This window comes from Centrocercus urophasianus, unplaced genomic scaffold (assembly GCF_019232065.1).
Source record: "Centrocercus urophasianus isolate 14NV4802_14NV808 unplaced genomic scaffold, USGS_Curo_1.0 seq_42, whole genome shotgun sequence".
Taxonomy (NCBI): domain Eukaryota; kingdom Metazoa; phylum Chordata; class Aves; order Galliformes; family Phasianidae; genus Centrocercus; species Centrocercus urophasianus.
Window position 1 is genome coordinate 2,768,895 of NW_024885000.1, and position 21,243 is coordinate 2,790,137.

The following is a 21,243-nucleotide window of genomic DNA, read 5'->3' on the forward strand; positions in this document are numbered from 1 at the left end:
GTTAGCATGCCAAAGACCTTTCACAGCATTCTGGAGAGTTTTCTTTGCATCACTTGACTATTTGCATAGACTTCATACCACGTACGTGAAATCACGCTTTATTTTGAGTAGCAGCTGGTTTTGTTTGTCAGAGGAAGAGTGTAGAAAAGGAACAGGTTCATTCCAGGCATCCATGCTGTACAGAAGTCAGCTCTCAGCAGCTCAAGACTTCTCTTAATGGAACAGGATGTTTTCTCTGATCTACAGAGAGCCTTTCAGGCAGCAAGCTCTATAGATTGTATGGCGTGGGTTTGGGTCCCAGTGCTGTCAGCACGGTGCTCTCAGCACACGGCCTCTCCATCAGGAGTGTTTGTTCAGTTTTCTCTGTGTTTCCATGTATGTAACAAAACATATCTGGTTTTGCCATGCTTCCATGTTCTAAGCAGACTCAGAACCAAAGGCAACTAAACAAAAAGCATCACAAACCAGGCTGCTCAAACCACTGCACCACCCAGCGCTGTGCCAGTGAGTGCATCCAGAAGCACTAAGCTCTACAGTCCCAGGCTGCTGCACTGCTCCAGCAATGCAACAGCTGCACTGAAAGCACCACGTTCGCATCTCTTACCTTTGCTGTGTGACTACAGGAGGACAGCGCTGGCACAGGACTCCCCACACTTTCCAGTTTCCCAATCTGCTGTGATTTGCTCCTCAGCCCACATGGCCCTTTTGTAACAGGGCACAGCTGTGGCTTGCTAGCGCTGCTGGGAAGCTCTGTGCTCCCCACTCATCCGCTTTCCCTTCATCCTTCTGCAGCTTGAAATAACCCATGTTTCCACTTCCCTGTTCTGTGTAGCAGGGCACATATTGCAACATATTATTTAAAAAAAAAAAAATCATTAAAGCATGAGAACCTGAATGATGGCTGGAATCTCCCTGCAGGGTTTCTGCTGAGATATCTGCCGTTTTCCTGGCTCTCTCCTTTCCTTCTACGAAAGAATCCCCGTAAAGTGTACAGTGGGAAAACACGATATCATGGAAAGCTTTGGTGGTACATGAGCCTCATTCTGTTCCGGCAACGATCTGTATGCTCAGAGCTGTGAAGGAACCAGCTCTTGCCCCAAGCTGAGGCACCCAATGCCCCAAACCACAGAAGAGAAGAAACCTGCTGTGCGGCAACGCAGCACCCAGCGCCAACACCCGGCGGAGGGCTTAATCACTGCCAAAAGGGCGTTTTGGTCAGGGCCTCCAGATGTCAGCGAGCAACTATGCTGCAGAACAGGATGTCGGATTAAGGAGTCTCCAGTGAAACCCGTGCTGAGGCCAGGAAGGGAGGGTGCTGGGTGGTGCCGGGAGCCCGCAGCCGCTCGCTGGGCTCTGCCCCCCCCCCGGGCACCCTGTGCAGAGCTGCACACCCGGCAGAGCAGGGGCTGTGCTGCACCCTGACCCCAGCCCAGCTGCAGGAAGGAGCTCCCTGTGCTCGGGTTGGGATGAGCGTGGTTTGGCTGTGCTGCAGGTGACGGGCGGGCTGCTGCCTGTGCCCTGCATAGCCTTATCAGTGCTGGGAGTTAATGTGTAACCTGCCCGTGTTTGGTTAGCACAGAAAAGCAAAGACGTGCTGGGATAGACGTGACCAGGACGAGGATTTGGGCAGCGGGGGACGTCGGACATCCTGGTAAAAAAAGAGCAAAAATCTTTATTCTTTCCTGCTCTCTGCTCTCTCTGCTTTTCCTGCTGAATGTGGTTGTGGTGAAGAGCTGAGTGTCTCTGCCTGGGGCACGGGGCTGCGGTGCCTTCATGTTGGGGACTTTGCTTTGGAAGGAGAAAGAATGGCAGAGCTGATGCACCAAGTGGCACCAGGATGGGGACTGGGGGGGGCTGGAAAGTGGTGCTGGAGAGCTGCGGGACACCCGTAAAACTCGTTATTGGAACAGCAAACTCAGCTCTTGAAACTGAAATGTGCGCCCTATTTGTTTAAAGAGGAGGAACTGGAGAACTGCGCCATCGCCTTCGGTCACCCTGGGCTGGGATCTGTCCCACTGCACGGAGAGGCCAGGAGCTGCCTGTGCTCCGTTTCCTCGTGCTCTCTGTGTTTAGGATGGGGCCCTTTGTGAGTGGGTGTAGGGCATCAGAGTACAGCTGCAAAAAGCACTGACATTGGTGAACGCTGCTGGAGAGCTGCGATAGAGCTCTGGTAGTCGCGCTGGGATTAGAAGAAAGTAGCCTCTTCAAATAAAGCAATTAGCATTAATTGCTACCCAGCAGTTCTTTGATGTCTGAGGGCTCGGCAAGCTTTGCAGAGGACAGTTACAGCAGATGTTGCAAAAGCTGCCCCAGCGAGTTTTGTGTTTCAAATAAAAAGTGGCCTCTTGGAAAACCCTTTTAGTGGGAGAACACATGATCGAGAAACAGCTTTTCAAGTATCCTTTTAATTTACTTTAAACACTTGGTAGAATGTTTAGTTTGTGGCCGACCTGTTGTTTTTTTTGTAAGGAGCGAACTGCAAAATCCTTCTGAACCTTAAAACTGAGATTTTTCAAGGCTGGTTTCCTCTTTCCTTCTCCTGAATCGGATGAATGTGTCAGAACAGTAATCTCCTCTGAGAACAGCACACAGCAGAATGAGCCCCTTGTTCCTGCGCAGCTCCTGACGCTCCCTGCTGAACTTTGCCTCCTCCCGCTCACACTGTTTGAAGGAGAGGGCTGCTCAGATCGTTTCTCCCAACGTGCTGACCACCAGTAATCAGCTCGGAGACCCCCATGTGGCTGCCCCTGCTCGGGTCTGCCTGCTTTGCAGCTGTGGCATTGCACAGAGGATGCTGCTCCAGCATCAAGTTCAAGCAAGACTTTCGCTTCCCTGTTTTGCGCCCTCGGGTCTGTGCAGCGGGTAGGAAGCAGTGCAGAACATTACAGCAATCCTGTGGGTCCCCATCCAGCAGGCAATAGGTTCTTGCTGCCTGGAAGCAGATTTATGTTTCACGTTGCAAATGGTGTTTGCAGCAAAGTTACACAGCTTGGGAAGGCTGAAAATCCCCAGCCCCAGCCTGTGCTTCCCAAGAGCTAACAGCTCTGGCTATAAGCTTCTCCAAACTCGAAGAACTGGGGGTAGTTCTGCTTCAAAAACTCTGCTTCCTCAGCTGTAATTTGGGCAGTAAATACTGCAAAACCCAACCTGAAGCATTAGGTTCCTCCTGAGTGGAAGCATTGGATCTTCCAGGTTGTGGGCGGTGAAATCTGATTTCTGTGGCATATTGCAATTACAAAAGAATTCTTTCAGGGTCTGACTGTCTTAACGAGCAGCCAGATCTGCTCGCTTATCACCAGATCTAATTCCCTGATCCTTCTACCAAGAAAAGCAGCAGTGTGCTCCTGTGGCCAGGTTGCAGCACAAAGAGCTCCTCTGTCTGCCCGCAAACAACTGCTCCTGCGTGGGCCTGTGTGTGTTGGGGAGGGCGTTTGTTTGCTGTGCTCTGCAGCCCTGCTCTCATCTCCCAAAGAATGGGCGGTGCAAGCAAAGAAAGCACGTAATTGGTGGTGTCAGTACCTTTTTAATTAATGCTTTATAGATACAAATAATTATGGCTTCTGTAGGCTGCTTTGTCTTTTCCCCCGGGGGTGAAGCACTGTTTGCTGTGCATGCTGTGAGTGTAACTGACCTGCATGGGATCCTGGGGTCCCTGCCCCAGAATGGTCTTGCACGCAGAAAACCCAAGGGCTACTTGTTGTTCAGTGGGCACTGGGTGGGTGTGGAGGTGCTACCAGCCATAGGCAGGGCTCTCAGCTTAGGGTGGAACAGCCCTGCCAGCTCTCCTCAATTGCAGCCTGTCAGTGTGCATGGCTGCTGCAGGCTTGCAGCTCCTTCCTTTGCTCAGGAACCACATCTCCAGGGTGATTAAATCGTCACCCTCCTTATGGGATAGGTTCTCCAGGCCTTACTCCATTTCTAATACATTTGGAAAAAAAACCAAATCGTTTCCAAAGGTGCTTTCAAAAATGCCTTTTCCTTGCTAGGAGCAGCCTAAGAGAGCGCACATTTGCACGCAGCAGCCCTGCAGCCTAACACATCTCCTCTCTCCTGCTCCAGCCGTGCTGTCCCAGCCCGCACCACAGCCCGTGACATGCCTGGAAAGGACCTGGGGCTGGGCATGGCTGCCTGCAACTCAGACAGCTGTGACAGCATGGTCAGCACAGCCTCCAACCACTCGCAGCGGGTAAGTCGTCCCATTGCGCTCAGCCCAGACATGGCTCACTCCCTTCAGCATGAGATTTCGGTTGGATTTCTGCTCAAAACTGCTGTGGCAGCACAAGGACCTCACGGATCCTGACCCCAAAACGCTCACGATCTCTCACACCTACTCGGCAGCGATCAAGCTCACTGCTTGGTTTCTTCAGGGAATAACACCAAACTGCGGGAGCCCTTGGCACAGCCCAGGGGCAGGGCAGGTTGTCCCAGCACCAGCAGGTTAACTGGGTCACAGTGGCTCCAATGAGGGTGACTGCACCTGGAGAAGGCATTGAGCTGTACTCCTCCCTGGCTGACAAGAGATGGGTTTAGGAGTTAAGGTGGAGATGAGCTGGGACAATGGGTGTAGATGTGCAATTTTTCATTATCTGTTCCTTAAAACTTGTTTGTCTCCAAACACTGATTCCAAGATTGATGGCTTAATTACATCCTGTCTGACTTGGAGCATAATTGATATGTGCTAGGACAGAGCTCAGTCCTGGGCAGGTTTTCCATTTGATGTACTGCAAACCAGAACCAAACCCTCTAAAATTTATTAGGGATGGACAAACTGGTTGCAGTATTGCATGGTGCAAGGCTTGGGAAGGCGCCTCTTTGCAAAACAACTCCACCTGGAACAATTTCTCCCCCGTGGTTGTTGATCTGACACATGCTCCATCCTTTCCTGCACTTCAGCTTTTTAATGATGTGTACTACATGTTGCACTTTGACTTGGCACTTCCACAGTGATTGTATCTCACGATGCTTGAAATGCAACAAAAATTAAACAGGATCTCGCTGTGTCCCTTTCAAAGCTGCGGTGTCAGTGGGAGAACAAGGAGAGACACTGCCACCCCCAGATAAATAAAAGCGCACTGCAGTTCCTATCAGTACTTTTTTTTCCCTTCTTTTCTCAGAGTGATAACAGCTATGACTATTTATCTGTGGAAGAGAAGGAGTGCTTGATGTTCTTAGAAGAAACCATTGGCTCATTGGATGCAGAAGCAGATAGTGGGGTTTCAACTGATGAGACTGACTATGCAGAGGCCTCCCAGCTGCCCAGGGCATGGCTGAAGAGAGACTCTGCTCCCCAGGGTAAGCTGGGAATTGGACTCCAGCCCTATTTGCAAAGGATTTCCACACTGGGGTGAGTTTCCTTGGCAGGCAGGGAGGGAGCGTTGCCCCAGTTTTATTAATTTGGTAAGCAAAAGCCAGATGGTTTTTATCACTCCATGGGTGAGAGGAGGCTGTGTGTGGTGGGATATGTAGGGCACCAGCTGCGTTCTCCCAAGTGCTGGATATGTGGCAAACAGAACTGCTAGGCAGAGCTTCTCTGCTTGTCATCACCAGACATGAAGAAGCGTTGTGTAAATGGTAAGATATCCTGTGTGCATGTGCAGCGCAGTGCATGATTTCTCATCTCTCTCTGCCTAGATTTGGAGAAGAGGGATCCTCCTGAAAGGTCAGCTCAGCAGCATGCAGCCGACCAGAAGGGCACCGAGGGCTCCTCTAGCTTCCCAAGCTCAGCTCCAGCAATGGCACCAAGCCCAGGCTACCACAGCCTTCCTAGGAACATCACTGCAGCAAATGCACAAAGAGCAAACAGAGCTGATGGCAAAACAGATGTGCACACCATGCAGGACCTGGTGCCAATGGGTAAATCTCCACAGGAGATGGGCAAGGAGGGCAGGCTTGGCCAAGGTAACGTGAGAAGAGAGGTGAGATCCCTGATCATCCCACCTCCAGCTCCCTTCCAGGACAACCAGGAGAGCCATACAGAGCAGTCACGAAGCAATGGCTCAGATGCCGGAAAAGACAACATAGAGGAGAGTTGGACACGGCCCCGTCCAGCCCTGGGAATGGCTGCTGACCCCGATCCCACATCACTGCCACACCAAGAGATGGGCCAGGAGAGCGCAGCGCTTCCTCAGAGCCAAGCGGAGCACCCAGCAGCACAGGAGGTCCCGCAGGACCCCGAAACCAAGCGTGGGCCTCCCACAGCCCCCAAACCACGAAAACTGCCACCAAACATTATCCTGAGAACCAGCAAAGCCAGCCCAGTGCCGCTCGGTGCGGAGCACGGGCAGAAGGTGAAGGTACCACCGCCATCACCCGTCGGCTCTGCTGGAGACACTGCTGCAGAAAAGCAGAATTCAGGGCAGCACGACCCCAAGGAGAGAGAAAAGGCCCGGCGGGAAGCCCTGGAGAAGCTGGGGCTGCCACAGGACCTGCAGGAGCCCTGCGCCCAGCCCAGCCCTGTGCCACCTCCCTGCAACCAGGGCCAGGCAGCACCGAGCACAGCCCCGGCGGGTCGGGCCATGAACTTCAAATCCAACACCCTGGAGCGCTCCGGCGTAGGGCTGGGCAGCTGCATGGCCAAGGAGCCGGGCGTCAAGGGCAGCGGCTCCCTGGGCAAGATGTCCTTCATCGAGCGGCTGGCACCCAGCTTCCTGCGCAGCAGCAGACCGCGGCCCGCGTCCCTCGGGGCAGGGAAGGACTTTACTGCACTGAAGGAGCCCACCGAGGTGGAGAAGAGCAGCAAGAGAAGATCGAGCCCGCTGCCCAGCTTCCCCCGGCCGACCCGCTCCTGCGTCAGCGTGAAGATTTCCCCCAAGGGTTCAACAGAGGAGCACCGGCGGGAGGCACTGAGGAAGCTTGGCCTGCTGAAGGAGTAGCGTTGAGCGAGAGCGAGGAGCACAGCCTGCAAGCCTGCGTGGTTCTGCTGGATGAGCACCTGCTGCTGGGACAGCTCGGGGGGGAAACATGGGGCCTGCTGCTCGTGGAGTCGCTCAGGACATCGTGCCTAATAAAGTAGTGCCACTTGTATAGGATGTTTTGTACACAGCCAGCGTGTGGCTGGGGTATGATCTGCAGAATCATTAATGCATTTAGGGGCTGTCACAAAGGGGAAGCTGCAGGTTTGGCTTGCTTTAAAAGGGGCTGCCTATGGATGAAGAAAGAGACAAGGTTTGGGTCTCTGTGATATTTGTGATGCTGGTGCCCGAGGGGGATGGCAGGGTTCTGCTCACAGGAGGAAACAGCTGCTACGTCCAAGCAGGGAATTTGTTCTGGAAAGGCAATGGGCTGTGAAAAATGGACTTACCAGATATCTTGCCTTCAGAGCTCTGACCCCTTCACTCAGAGCTCAATCTCTCCTGTGACGTTTAGGCTGCACTCCCTCTCCCTGGCAATCATTTGCACTCATAAGTCGAGGGCCTGGGTAGCTCAGCGCTGGGTGGGGGCTGGATGCTGCCCATCTGCACACCAGGAGCAGCCCCAGCTAGCCCACGTCCCCATGGAGTCCACACTGCCCCTTTCTGCAGACTAGAAGGAACTTCAGCAGGGCAGAGAGCCTCTTTAATGAGGGCAGTGGGATCAGGTGCTGCTGCAGCTGCTGCCTCCTATCGCTGAGCCCAAAGCCTGTGGCCCAAGCACAGCTGGTGCAGGGAGCTGCAGGGATTGCTGCTGTTCTTGCAGAGACGTGCTTGCTTCTGTCCTAAAAATACTCACATATTGTGTGCAGAGACCCAGGAATAGAACAAAGAGATACTTGGTAGAGCTGTGGTGGGTGCTTGGCTTTCTCGGGGTGTGCAGGAGAAGAGCAAGAGCGGTGCTGCAGGGGTGATCATTGGGCTGGATGATCTCGGTGGTCTTTTCCAACCTCTGATTCTGTGATTCTAAGAACAGAAACAAAGCCCAGGTTCAGCCAGACTCCAACTTTTCTCCTGGGTTCTGGATTGGGTACCTCTCAAAGCAGATCCGGTACTTTTAACTCTGGGCATAATTTGGTTGATTTGTGTCTGAAGCAAAATTACAAATGATAATAATAATAAAATAGCGGTGAAAAGTGAGCATAATATTTACAATACAGCGTGAAGAGTTGGTAAACTTGCCCTCAGTGCCTTCATGCAGGCTATACAGTGTGCTTACACATCACAGCAGTGTTTGTAAAGACCCAAACACTCAGCATTGCATTTTGCATAGGCTGCGTATCCACTTTTTAACTATCCACCCCACAACACTCAGACATGTCATTTCCATGTCTGTGTGAGCCTGTCGCTGCCGGCCCAATTAAAGGCACTCTTACATCCATCTTCCATTACAAAGATCAAATTCAGGAGAAGTGTTTTGGTAAGTTCTGGTCCCAAACCCTCCTGACTGTGTTCCCCATGTGCACAGTGCTCAGTGTGGGGAGCTCACAGCCTGCTGATACACAGCAGACAGAAAGACAAGCTGATCCCATTCGAGTGCATGCATTTTTCTCTGGTCGTGGTTTGTTTTGCTTTACTTCCCAGCGATGCAAACTTACCTGATATCTCAAAACCAAACTCAAACAACGTCCTTCATTCCTGCTCTTAAAATCTGTGCTCAGCAACCACCAGTTCAGTCCCAGTGAGCCACTGCGTCCCCCTTGGCAGCACAGGCAGGGTGAACACACTCCTGTTTCAGAGACACCTCAGCTGTTCTTTGGTTTCCAATGCTCTTTAGCTTTGAAGTTCAGTAAGAGACAGAATGGGTTGTTATTGCTCCTTACACAGGGGTTCCTGCACAGTGATAACACCTGACTTTTCAACAACACTGTTTCAACAACACTGCCCTAGCTACTCTTTAATCATTAACTCTGATGGGCACTGCAAAACAAGCACAGGCTGTTGTTCTCATTTATTAGCAAACAGCACCTTCACAACTGTACACTGGGAAAACAAACTGGGGGCCCAATATGGTGCCCATCCACGGTGCATTAAAGGAAGCATGGCTCAAAGGAGCAAATTCTGTAAATTATCTGAGAGCCAGCTCTTGTTTAGTAACAGAAGAAGCCTTCACTGCCTCCATGCAGTCCCTGCCTCTGCCTGCTGGCACCAGCGCTCTGCCATAGCCATGCCCCTTGCTTTGTGAATAATGCTGAGAAAATATCCCTTCTTTCTTCCAGCGCTGCTCTGTTTCTCTCCTTTCTCATCTCAAGGAGGTGGGGAGTTCAGGTGTCCCTGCTTGACAAGCTGGGGTCAGCCTGGGACACCTGGGGGCCTCATACCCAGGTGAGGAAAGGGAGCAGCTGGTTGCTATCTCTGTTACTAACCCTTCAAATCACCTGGGTCAAAAGCAATCAGCCTCCACCCAAAGCATCTTGCCACCCCACTGCTCATCAGAGTGACTCAGGATGTGTTACCTGGCTCGACCGGCTGCTCTCAGGAGAGCTCATCCAACAGCAACGCCGCTGCCTTTGCTCTCACCCTGCTGCAGCCAGAGCTCACTCCTAATGCAGGAACAGCTGCAGCACTTGGAATGCAATGTGGGGACAGTGGGGACATGTCCCTGCTATGGGGCTGTCGTTCTGCTGCAGCTTTGCATACCAGAAGTCCTTCTCCTCACCTTTTGTAAGGAGTCCATGGGATGCCAAGCTCACCTGATGGCAGGTCACCAGGTTTTGTCACCCGTGCAATGTCCCACCAGCAAGGTGAATGACAGCATACAATGCATCAGCATGAGTATCCTGGTGATGGGGAAGGGAGAGTCCGGCACACACAAGCCATGAGTGTTCGTTCTTCTGGTGCCTGTGCTGAACCACTCCTATGCTGAACAAGGCAGTGAGCAAACAGAGCAGCCTTAACCTCCCCCCCGTGCGGCTGGGCTCCCCTCACTCGCTTCCTTCCCTCGCGGTGCCCTCCCCTTTCCCACCAGCTGGATGCTGAGCAGTGAGCGCAGCCCCTTCCTTCAGGGAAGCAAATGCAGAAGCAGCGCCGTGCCCCACTCTGTACCTGGAAAAATAAGGAATCTGCATCCCAATAACCAGAAAAGAAAGAAAGAAAAAAAGATAGAAAACTACTCTCCAGAAGTGTTCTTTTCCCAGCTGTGACCTGCAAACTGCACGTCTCCCCACCAGGGCTCAGCAGCAGCGTTCTGCTGCCGTGACAGATCCGCGGCAGCGACACGCGGTGGCGGTGCGCGACACGAGGTGACGATGCTCAAACCCGATCCCCTCCGCCCGCATCCATCCCAGAGCCGCACCGAAGGGCAGGAGCACGGCTCCCATAGCAATGCAAGGGACGTCAGCTGTTCCTGCACTGAGGTCACGCAGATAGCGAGGGAACGGTTGGGAAACAGCCAGGGAAAGGCAAGAGAAAGGAAGATGTGGGGGACTTAACCCAGTGCCACAGTTAAAATGAATTATTAACATCGGCGTGGAAGTAGAGAGGCTGTGTCTTATCAGCAGCAATAAAGCAATTAGGACAGAAACCTTTGAGCACACAGAATGCTTCCCGGACTGAGGCACCAATGGAACTCAGACCCTTCACTGCACCTCCTGAGCTGAGATCTCTGCTCCCCATGGGCATTGACTCTTACCCCAGTGACAAGCCATGGGGTCTTGCAGGGTCACTGCTGCTCCATCATTTGTGTGGGGCATGGAGAGATCCCAGCTGCCATCCAGGTGTCATCCAGACCCATCTGAGCCCCAGTTATGGCTTCCAGCAGGGCAAGGACAAGGACAAGGAGTTCTGGTTCTTACCTGCAGCATGGAGGTGTTTCTCACCCTCGGTTTTATGTGCCACATTTTATTGCAATCCAGTGGTTTTGCCATCAACATGGTAAAAAACAAATAAATGCCCTTAGGGAGACTGATATCACTGAAGCTGAATGGGTGTTGGGAGCTGGTTATTGCACAGGTTTGGTACAAAGCAACAAAACGACTGCAGTTTAAGTCATCAAACGATGATAAAGAAAGCAAAACCGCTGGATGGAGATACACCTTTGTCCAGGGAAAATCCAAGTGCTTCAGAAAGCATGATCCAAGGCTTCAAAGCATACCTGTGCCCCAGAAGCTTGGGAGTCCAACCTTTGTACCCTGGCACGTTGGGCAGGGCAGAGCAAAGCTTTGCAGCAAGTCACATCTATTGGCTTTGCCATGAGCACCAAACCACCTGCTGCTCTCACATGGAGTGTGATGTCCTGCAAAACCTGTGGGTATGGAGAGGGCAGAACCAACCTGGGGCGTTTCCAGCACTGCTGTGCATTGACTGTGCTTCAATCCATCATCTTTATTTGTAGGAAAAACAGAGCAAAGTCTGCCACAACATCACAACTGTTGCTACGCGCACTTCTGCCTTTCTGGAAGCAGTGCAATCCACTAACCAACAAACTTTAAATGCACAGCAGTTAAAATGCAGCACAATTAAAGTAAGAAAGAAACTAATCACTACAAAATGACAAGTTACTGAGAGATCATAATGATATTCCCAAGTAAAATCCACGTGCCTTAGTGACATGCTGCTTTGATTTGATTTCTCAACTTTGATCTCTTTAGCTGATTGGCAATTTGGTTTAATCAGGCTATGGTGCAATGATCCAATATAATTTCCCTCCATTAACATGATTATAACTATCTGGAAAGCCAGTTTTCTCACTGGCTTGCTGCAGTGAGAAACTTTAACAACTGTTGAGGCAGAAAACAGACTTTCGTTCTGGAATCCTCTAGAATGTGGTGCCAGAGGATGAGCATCAGGGTGGTTCAGACTGCAGAAGTGGGGAGAAACACACACAACGTTCATTCTTGATGTGAAGTTCTGCCTAAAGGCCCTTCCCAGCAAAGAGCATTTCAGTGCTAGTAATTAAAAACCATTCCTTTGTGTTACAACTTTGCATGTTGTCTGAAGCACTGGGGAATTCCTCAGAACTGTGCAGTTTCTGCTCCTGGCTTCTTCATTGGTTTCCTTTCCATCATGAAGTGGCTAAAAAGGAGCACTCTGCAGGTTCCATATTCAGTACATCACTGTCATTTCTCCTATTTCTGTCATTCTGGCTGTCTCCAACTTGCTCAGCAATGCACTGCTGAACCTCAATAGAGCAAAATCATTATTAACTCTAAACATCGTTACATTAAAAAACAAAGAATTAAACATCAAGAGCTGAGCAGAGACCAGCAGAGCCGCAGACCAGAAGCAGAAGCATCCTAACCTAAGGTGGGTGATCCTCACTTTGCCCTGAAGTTATTATTGAAGAGGGTGCAGTGCTATCACACAGCAGCAGCCTGCACTGCTCTGATGGATTTCACTTTTGCAAAGGATGGATGTCAATATGCAATAGGTCTGCAACGTCAAGTTGTCATCTCTAGTGCAGGAAGAGTGGTACAACCCATTCCTGCTTGAATCTGCCTTTGCTTCTAGAGCTAGCATAATTCTTTCTTTCCTCTCCTTAAAGCTATCAAATGGATTGTTGCATTTTTGCAAAGAGCACACAGAAAAATGAGGTAGATGAGGCAAGTTCTCATTACATGGAGAGATGCTAAGCAGTTGTTGTGGAGCAGCAGCTAAGCAGCAGTATTCTTGGCGGTGGAGGAAGGGCTGTTTAACCAGACGGATGCAATAAAATTGGGCACGCAGGCATTTTCACTGCAGAAAACTGAACTGAAGACAGGAAGAAAACAAAAAGAAATGGGATTTGTAATATTGGCTCTCTTGTCGCTTGCTGCTATTTGTGTTATTTGGTGGTGGGCAGTGCCTAGTAAATGAACGCAGCCCAGCAACCCAGCAACGCTGCAGAACAGTTGCACAGATAGGACAGACCTGCTGGACGTGCTTTGCTTTAGATTCCATCTGATCCATCAGTCGTTTGCAGCATGGATGCACCCAGAGCTCCAGTCCTCATGGCTGCCAATCATGTGCAGCTCAGCGTGCCATAAATAACCCAGAAAATGCATGTTTGGTGCTGCAAGTAAAATGCATGTGGCTGGCGCTGAGCTGGAATTGCTCAAGGTAATTGGACCTGGAAGAAGTGAGATCTCCTTATTAATTAGCATCTTCGTGGAGGTCCTGGAAGGCACAGCCCAGGCATTTCCCAGCCCAGTGCTGACACTCTGCTTGTTGCTTCAGGGTAGGAAATGGAGCTGTGAACGAGTGGGGCTGTGAAGCTGTTGTATGGGATCCCAAAATATCGCAGCTGGGTGGTTGTGCAAGCGTGGCATCCACCCCTAAGGAGGCACAGAGCAGCACCAGCCTGCAGGCACTTTGCATCCAGGCTAATGGCCTAATGCCAGGAAGAACTTAGCAAGTTAATGCCAGCACAGAATGTACCATATAGGAAGAAAGCCTTGTTAGAATGCTAATCTGAGTCGTCAGCAGCAGGGCCAGCTAAATGATGGAGCTTTGGCAAAATTTGTGACTTCTTCATTAATTTTTGGGTGCCAGAGCTGCACCCACTGCCTCATACACTGGGGGAGAATAAAAACAAGGGGAACTGCCCAAAGAGGATGCAGGGCCAGCTGCACCACCACGGCACTTCTGTCTGCACTGAAAAGGGAAGAGCACATTTCTGCTGTCCCAGCCACACTTCCCATCAGCAAAGAGGCAACTGGGGCAGAGAGCTGGCTCTGAGCTGGGTCTGTAAGCCCCATGGCTGGAGGCAGTGCAGCTGGGGAGCTATAGGAGAGATGCACATAATCCCAGTGTGAGGTGTGCAAAGTAGGCAAGGTGAGCAAGGCATGCAAGGCTCAGGGAGTGAGATGCTGCATGGACCAAACCCACATCCACAGGCACCCACCCCACGTGCTGCTGCCAGGGCTCAGCACCACGGCTGGAAATAAGGCTCATGACAGCACTGCATTGTGGCCATTTCCTTATTCCTGTCTCCAAAATGCTTTGAGGTTAGCTCAGTCAGTTAGCAAGGATGAAACAAATCAATTGGTTTGTGCCAACTTCAGATTTGAATCGTGGTGGGGGTCAAGTAAATCTCAAAGAATTTTAGTAGGGGACTCCATAGGATGAAATTACGGGAATCAAAAGTCAATTTTTAACTTGCACAAGGAAGTAATTCCCCTCCTAAACACTCAAACATCACTTCTAAATATGGAAATGGATAACAGCAGTCTGCCTGCCAAAGGTTTCCTGAAAGAAGTTTAGTTACAGCTAAGTAAAATTAAAAGGTTAGAAAGATAATTGCACCTTACCAGGAGGAGCATACGGCATGCTGGTGGGATTTTGCACTGGAAAAAAAAAGAAGATAAGCATGTTTGATGGCCCCAGTTTGGGCTGCGGAGGTCTGGGCAAGACCCAGTGAGGTGCCATGGGTCATGGCTGCATCTGGGCTTGGCAATCATCGTTGCCATCTTCAAACTCCCTGTGCATGCCTTTTTGGAGCTGTTCAGCTCTGCAGACCCAAACCACAATCTCCTTTCTGGTTGCTCACAGGGACACCAGCAAAAACTGTACCCAAAATGAGATTTGGAAGTTTGCCGAGTGAACATTCGAGAAGGGCAGAGATGGAAGTTCTCCTCCTCTTTGTGGCTTTGCTGCAAGGTGAGTCACCAGGAAACTCCGCAGGCACAAAATGTTCCTGCTGGAGGTTTACTGCTCGCCATCACTACAGAGCAGGATGGCCAGGGCTGGTGGAGCTTTGCCTCTGGCACCCTGCTTGGGACGGTAAGGCTCCCCATCCACATGGATGTTCACGTCTGTACCTAATGCACTTCTTCCCTCCTTCCCCAAAGAGCCAGCCTCAAGCACCTTGTATGGGCCCAGGTTTTTGTCAGGTGCAGTTGGAGGGTCCATCACCCACCAGTGCTTCTACTCCATCACGCCTGCCAACAAGCATGACAGAAAGTTCTGGTGTAAAAGGAAGAGCGATGGGATTTGCTACACCATCATCTCCACCACCAACTTCATCTCAGAAGACCACGTGGGCCGAGTGGCCCTGGAGGATGTCCCTCAGAATGGCACCTTCATGGTGACGATGACACAGCTGAAGACAAGTGACACAGGGACCTACCGATGTGGCATTGGCCCCACCAACAGCGACCTCCACGTCAGCCTGAACCTGACGGTGTCAGCAGGTACGGTGATGGGACAGGGAGAGGGTCAGGCCCCCTTTGCCACCCTTTGCTTTAGGCAGTCGTGGGTGTAAAACCCACAGATGTGACTAAAGTACCCATGCAAAAGGAGGTGACACCCGCACATCTGTCCCTGCAGATGTGGGCACGCAGAGGCCAATTGAGCTGTTCCTTGGGAAGCTCCGTGGCTCTGTCACCATCCCCTGCCCACCTGGGGACAGCCGGGGTGGCACCAGGAGGCTCTGGTGCAGAGTGGGGAAAAGCAGCTGCATCCTCATTGCTGACACCGATGGCTACGTGGGAATGAGCTACGAGGGACGGATCTATATTACTCCCCAGGAGAGCTCTGGAGCATTCAAAGTGCTGATAAATGATTTAAGGCCAGAAGACGTGGGGCTGTACAAGTGTGGGATGGGCAGCCCAGCTGACTGGGACAGCTGGCAGATGGTAGCCCTGCAGGTGACCACAGGTAGGAGGGGACTCCGGGGGCTGCTGTGTCCCATGGGCTCATTGCAACCATATCAAACATCATCATGAACTTCTCCTTCCTTCAGTCCCTGCCCAGCCCCGGAGGGTGAAGTTTCTGCATGGCAGCGTGGGGGGCTCACTGTCCCTCAGGTGCCACCACGACCCTGCAGGCAGCTACACCAGCAAGTACCTGTGCAGGTGGCAGAAGGCCAGCTGCTCCCTGCTGGTGGACACCGATGGGTTTGTGCAGGAGTCCTACAAAGGGCGCATGTGGATCAGCAACAGCATGCAGGACAGTGGGACCTACACCGTGATGATGAGCCGCCTGCAAGAGGAGGATGCAGGGTGGTACTGGTGTGGGGCCAGGAGCGGGCATAGGGAGCACACGACCCCCATGAAACTGCTCATTGAGAAAGGTAGGCGATGGCTGGCTGGAAACACAATCCTTCTCCTTTTGTTAATCACTCTTCCCCTTATCCCTTCATGGACACCCCCTTCACATGTTTTCCTTTGTTCCGTGCATAAACGTAGTGGGATTATAGAAACATTTGAGCTTTCTGCGGAAATCTGGTTTGTTTGAAAATATCATTGATAATTCACGATGCAAAACGCCAGCACGTGACATCCTGAGTGCAACACGTGCAGCGTGGAGATGTAACTGAAGGTTATCTTGCAGTTTTAGGAACCTCAGCATGCAAAAAAACAGATGCAATTCACTCTTCAGCTATCAGAGACAGAAATAGTGAGGTTGAAGTAGGAATGTTGGCCAAGTATTGGGCGGATTTTCATTAGTATTCCCAAATTGCTTTCTATAATTGAAATGGTCATATGATGTTGCATGTTTTTTTGTTTTTTTTTTTTTCCATCAGCAGACTCAAAATGAGATGTGCAAATCTTTGGAAATTCTGGAATGTTCTACAAAAAAAAAAAAAAAAAAAAAAAGAATATTTAAGCATTCAAACCATTTTCTTTGCAGAAATCTTCACTTCACCAAACCCAGCAAGGCACAATTCTATGAACCCCACTTTGCCGTTCAGGTCATCTTCCAACCATGTAGTGACACAGAGTAGCACCACATGGCCAACAGACACCACAGGACCAACAGACACCATGGATCCAACAGACACCACTGGGCTGAGACTCACCGCAATGTTGGCATACATCACAGGCACCAGAACTGAGGGCACCAGCCCCCATCCATCCACCAGTCCTCCCCCCAGCACCTTTGTGACCTCCCACAGTGACACCTACAGCCAGAGGTAAGTTCATGGCCACCTTTCCCATAGCCACAACCTTGGTGCTTTGCTCCAACCCGCCCAATTTCCCTGGGCTCTACTCAGGCGGTGCACATGCTGCAGATTATGAACTCTGATAGAAGAAAGTAATTAGAAAAGCAGTAGGCAAGCATATCTCATGTCCATCTGTGGTGTGGATCTTTGAACTTGTCTTGAATTTTTGGTGTAGATCGGATGCCAGAGTCAATAGATGTGTTCCTTTCCTTTGGTTAGAATGGAGACAGGGCGTTAAGCAACAGCAGGCTTGAGCAATAATGCTGGTGAATCAGTAGCTGCCTCATACTTCACTGTACACCTTATCCCAGTCATTACAGGCAGCCTGTAGTGCATTGCAGTGTTTGGGTGCGTTGCATAAGGACCTATCTTTGGACGAGGTTAAACACAAGGCCATGAGCTATTTTGGCCAGTAATTACTCCATGGCACTTCTCTGCAAAATTGCTGCTCACCTGGTGATTTTAGCTCCTGTGCTTCCTGCTAAGCAGGACAGCTGCGAACTTTTGGACCCTTCCCCTCACCTATGGCACCATCCAGCACCAGGTGATTTGCATAGCTGGCACAGGAGCATCAGATACTGAGGTATCAGTTGTAACTGAAGAAAAACCACAAAGTCCACAAATCCATCCCGACATCTTGAGCAGCAACCCTGCTCACCTTAGAGCTTGCATAAAAAGCACCATGGCTCCAACCCCGCTCTCACCACCTGCAGCCTCCTTCAAGTCAAAAAGAGCACTTTGCTAACCTCAATTCACATATATATATGTATAAAGGGTTGGATTCTTCACTGTCTGTGTGTCAAACTCTATTAGCACTCATGGCATTCTTCAAGGAGACAGCACATAGATGCCCTGCAACAGCATGAGAGCCTACAAGAGGTCACAGAGAGAGTCTGAACCTTGCTTGGGAGTTTGCGTGATGAAAATAGCTCTTTTTCTTTTTGGAGGGGATAAGTCAACGTGAAGCATAAACCCAGCATGGTAGAGCAGAGGTAGCTGTAGAAATTACTTCCTCATAAGCCAAACTCCAGATCAAATGAATTCAAGCCTGCTTGACTTTGTTGACTGTTCTCCTTTGAGTCAATCAGGCTATTTGCTATAAAATCCGCAGCCTGCATTCAGCTGCCCAGTAATCGACTCAAAATCCTGTTTAGTTTCGATGGTTCCTCTTTCCAGCTCATCGGGTGAATTCTCTCTGCTCTCCGTTGTGATACCAGCTCTGGTTTTGCTGATTTTCATCATTACCACTGTTCTTGTCCTTACCAAAATAAAGCTTCGTAAGGAGATGGGTAAGTTGGCCATAGAACACCTTTTGGGTTACAGTTGTTTCTTCTGGAAGGGCTTTGCTTGCATTCTTGGGGAGCAGCACATTGAACAAACAGCTTTACAGCTCCACAGTGCTTGGAAACCTTAGCATAAAGGGCAAGGACACAGCTGTGCTCCACAGAGACAAACCTGACTCAATGGGTGCACAACAGACCAAGGTGCTGGAGAAACTCTTGCCAACAGCAGGCAATCTCATGCTGTGTTGCCTCTAGGTAAAAGTTTAAGGCCATTACTCAGTGAGAAGAGTGGTGAGTACTTGATCCAAATGTATTGTTCACAAGAATGAGGCTGGGATACAAGAGGCTAATCCAGTGCCATGCTCATAGATGTAAGTAGGCGTTGGAAGAACTTTTCCCTCCCCCACATATATGCATTTTGTTCAGAAGAAGGAAGCACCCTGGGACAGACAGAAGCTGTGCTGGTGCGGACTGGGCTGAGTCCCACTGAAGGACAGGGGATGGAGGACCTCAGCAGCCCAGACAGCACCAATGGATGCAAGGCAGAGTCAGGCAGACATCGGTGGGTGTTTTCTTGCAACCAGAGCTGCAAATGCCAGCTGCCTGAGTAGGAGAGTCACAAAACTAATTTTAAGGTGGCTTGTTGCTTAACATTTAAAACATCTCTGCAAGACAAATATTGCGTTTGCATTCCCGGAACTGCTGCCTTTATCCCTTACCAAGAGCCATTGAGCCGTAATCTTCAAAATAATTTGATTAAATCCTATACAAGGCCTATAAATTTATGTTACTGTTGATTACAATTCTTGCTGACGCATTACGAACGCGTTATCGCTCTTCCTGCTTGCTCGTTCCAACAAAATCTGATTGATTGCAACCTCTTGCAGTATTCTACAGAAGCAATCCTTGATCAGTGTTGTAAGCATATCATTTTTTTTCTGCCCTACATGTGCAGGATGATACGTGCTCTCCTCGGAAGGTTCGGGCAGACCAGGTTGTATGTAAGTGTCTGTTGTTGGGTAACATGAAGTCGATGGGGCTGTCATGGGGGACTGGTAACCTACTGCTGTAGAAAACACCCATGGAGACATTTCCAAGTATACCCAAGCTGTGGAGATTTGTATTGGTAAAATATACCTCCCCATCACAAAAAATACCCAAATCACTGTTGCAGTGGTTCAAGAAGATTGGTGATGGCGTTTCCTGTTCCTGTCGCAGTGCACTTGGACCCGAGCTCCCTGATGCTATAAGCAGCTGTTAATGTTTCAGAGGCAGACTGTTGCAAAGGAAAATTGGTTGTGACAACTTTTGCCCTCTGGAACACACCAGTGGGTGGATGCTTACACCTTTCCTCCCAACTGAAACATCCACCAACTTTGATCAGAAGCAGAAAGCAAATCTACAGACATCTCCAAAAGCATTGGGATAATATAGTGTGGCTATCAAAGAGCTGAGCATAAAACCAAACTGATAAAATCACTTCTAAAACTGTTGTAAAGGTGCTACCATGTAACAGCTTATTTTTTTTTTTCTTTTTTCACAGGAATCCTTCAGTGAAAAATATTCTTTCCATCATGAATGATGAAGACTTGAGGGAACCCAGGCAGAACCCCTCCTCTCAGAGCACGATGTACATAAGCTCAGAAGCTCCTTTACTGAAAGGCAAAATGCAGCTATAACCTCAAAGCATGCAGCACTTCTTCCTTGCTCCCCATTCCACAGCCAAATGCCTTGTTGTGTGGCGTGTAGAGAACGAAATGAAGCAACTAGCCATGCTGTTCCTGTATGCGACCCTGACTGTCTCCTGTAGAGCAGAGCACCCCAATGGGGAGCTGGGTATGGAATGCAAGAATCCTCAGGGCTGCAGGTCTGACTCTTGGACATCCTCATCCTTAGGGATTTGTTTTGCAAAGCACAAACCGTGTCAGACTTCAGTTCAACACCAAAGGTTTCAGCCCAGACTGTGTGCCATACTTCAGCCTGGAGGAAAAAAAAAAAAAGCAAAGCAAGGGTTATTTGTGTTCTGGAGATGCCAAAGTGCTTTGGCACCTGTGACTTGGCAAGACGACGCTTCCTTGTCTGTTAAAGCAAATATATTTGCGTAATTCCATCTTGTTCAGAGACAAAGTATCAGTTTTACCAGAAACTTCAAGGGCAAAGACGGACGTTTGGATAAAGAAGCTGTTAGTCTGTCAGGAGCTGCCTCTTGTCCAAGGCGCCCAAATGGCTGCAGGCCCTCACTGGCTGCCTTCATCCAAGGTTCCTCTGCCTACTGCGGTGCCACCATTTCCAGCTCCTTCCAAGCACATCTCTGTGCACGTGAGCAGCCAGACAGGAGGTGGGAAGGAAACATGCAGGCATCCAAAAAGGAAAGGCTCTCCTGAGAGCAGTAGGTGTGCAAAAAGCAAACACACCTGTGTTTATCGTGGCCAAGCGCAAACCCCAGAGCCGCTGTCCTGCTCCAGCTCCTCAGCTTGTCCTATGAGCGGGTGAGAAAGTCTTCCTGTGGCCCTGAATAAAACAAAATCATTGCTTTAATTAGAATAAAGGAAAGCAAGTTAATGTCTCATCCCACACAAACAATTCAGTTGTCTCTGACTTTAGGCTTTCAAACAGTTCCATTTCCAACAACCCCACTCTTCAGAATGAACTCCTGCTTGGGATCCTCAGTATTCCACAGCAGGGGAGCAGAGCAGCAAGGCTGAACACAACAGCAAAGCACCCACACATATTTCCTTTTAAAGAACGTGCAGAGCTCTTGCCCTACACAGACAAGGCCAAGCCTTACTCTCCCCAGGAGGAGGTAGAGACAGAGGGTGGGGATGTGGCAGACCTCCATAGCAAGGCCAACTTGTCCTACCTGGAAAGCCAACATGCCTGGGTTTGCTTTAGGATACTGGTTTCCAAAAGACGAAAAACCAGTGACAAGGATGTTTTTGCCCAGATTTGCCCTATCAAACACTTCCTCTGTTGGTTGAGGATGTCACAACTTGGGAAACCAGGTGAGCCCTGCACACTGGAGTTCTCCATTGGGTGCAGTGCCAAAGAAAGAGGGACAGGGACAGGACCCCAGCACGTTCCACACAAAGCAGACCCATGAGTTGGCATCAAGCTGAATCCCTTCCCAAAGCCAGCAGAGGTGCCAGGGCAGCACCCTGAGCCAGAGCCCACCCTTGGTTGCATAACAGCA

General features: G+C 50.2%; 2 protein-coding genes across 7 annotated transcripts; both read left to right on the plus strand.

The window, feature by feature from the left end:
- Positions 1 to 1,461: 1,461 nt before the first annotated feature.
- CUNH1orf116 (chromosome unknown C1orf116 homolog) lies at positions 1,462 to 8,063 on the plus strand. 2 transcript variants are annotated; one of them, XM_042833792.1, is made up of 4 exons: positions 1,462 to 1,651; positions 3,987 to 4,186; positions 5,115 to 5,292; positions 5,632 to 8,063. In XM_042833792.1, the coding sequence occupies exons 2-4, from the start codon at positions 4,094 to 4,096 to the stop codon at positions 6,870 to 6,872; spliced, it is 1,512 nt and encodes a 503-aa protein (XP_042689726.1). In that variant the 5' UTR covers positions 1,462 to 1,651; positions 3,987 to 4,093; the 3' UTR covers positions 6,873 to 8,063. The 2 variants fall into 2 exon arrangements, with proteins under 2 accessions (XP_042689726.1, XP_042689725.1); XM_042833791.1 differs by having other exon boundaries at positions 1,463 to 1,651; positions 4,060 to 4,186.
- Positions 8,064 to 10,928: 2,865 nt separating this feature from the next.
- LOC122168436 (polymeric immunoglobulin receptor-like) lies at positions 10,929 to 20,771 on the plus strand. 5 transcript variants are annotated; one of them, XM_042833787.1, is made up of 10 exons: positions 10,929 to 11,370; positions 14,376 to 14,483; positions 14,675 to 15,016; positions 15,153 to 15,482; positions 15,568 to 15,897; positions 16,458 to 16,740; positions 17,947 to 18,059; positions 18,480 to 18,615; positions 19,009 to 19,054; positions 19,597 to 20,771. In XM_042833787.1, exons 2-10 carry the CDS (start codon positions 14,402 to 14,404, stop codon positions 19,633 to 19,635), a joined length of 1,701 nt encoding a protein of 566 aa, XP_042689721.1. In that variant the 5' UTR covers positions 10,929 to 11,370; positions 14,376 to 14,401; the 3' UTR covers positions 19,636 to 20,771. The 5 variants fall into 5 exon arrangements, with proteins under 5 accessions (XP_042689721.1, XP_042689718.1, XP_042689717.1 ...); XM_042833784.1 differs by lacking the exon at positions 10,929 to 11,370 and adding an exon at positions 11,791 to 12,152; XM_042833786.1 differs by lacking the exon at positions 10,929 to 11,370 and adding an exon at positions 14,072 to 14,245.
- The last annotated feature ends 472 nt before the right edge of the window (positions 20,772 to 21,243 follow it).

Excerpts from the sequence above, each read along its gene's own strand:
- CUNH1orf116 (XM_042833792.1), top strand. The coding sequence starts at position 4,094 with ATGCCTGGAAAGGACCTGGGGCTGGGCATGGCTGCCTGCAACTCAGAC. Across the intron at positions 4,187-5,114 it reads CCTCCAACCACTCGCAGCGG|AGTGATAACAGCTATGACTA; the intron begins GTAAGTCGTCCC and ends TTCTTTTCTCAG. Across the intron at positions 5,293-5,631 it reads GAGAGACTCTGCTCCCCAGG|ATTTGGAGAAGAGGGATCCT; the intron begins GTAAGCTGGGAA and ends CTCTCTGCCTAG.
- LOC122168436 (XM_042833782.1), top strand. The coding sequence starts at position 14,201 with ATGGCCCCAGTTTGGGCTGCGGAGGTCTGGGCAAGACCCAGTGAGGTG. Across the intron at positions 15,483-15,567 it reads AGCCCTGCAGGTGACCACAG|TCCCTGCCCAGCCCCGGAGG; the intron begins GTAGGAGGGGAC and ends TCCTTCCTTCAG. Across the intron at positions 19,055-19,596 it reads TCGGGCAGACCAGGTTGTAT|GAATCCTTCAGTGAAAAATA; the intron begins GTAAGTGTCTGT and ends CTTTTTTCACAG.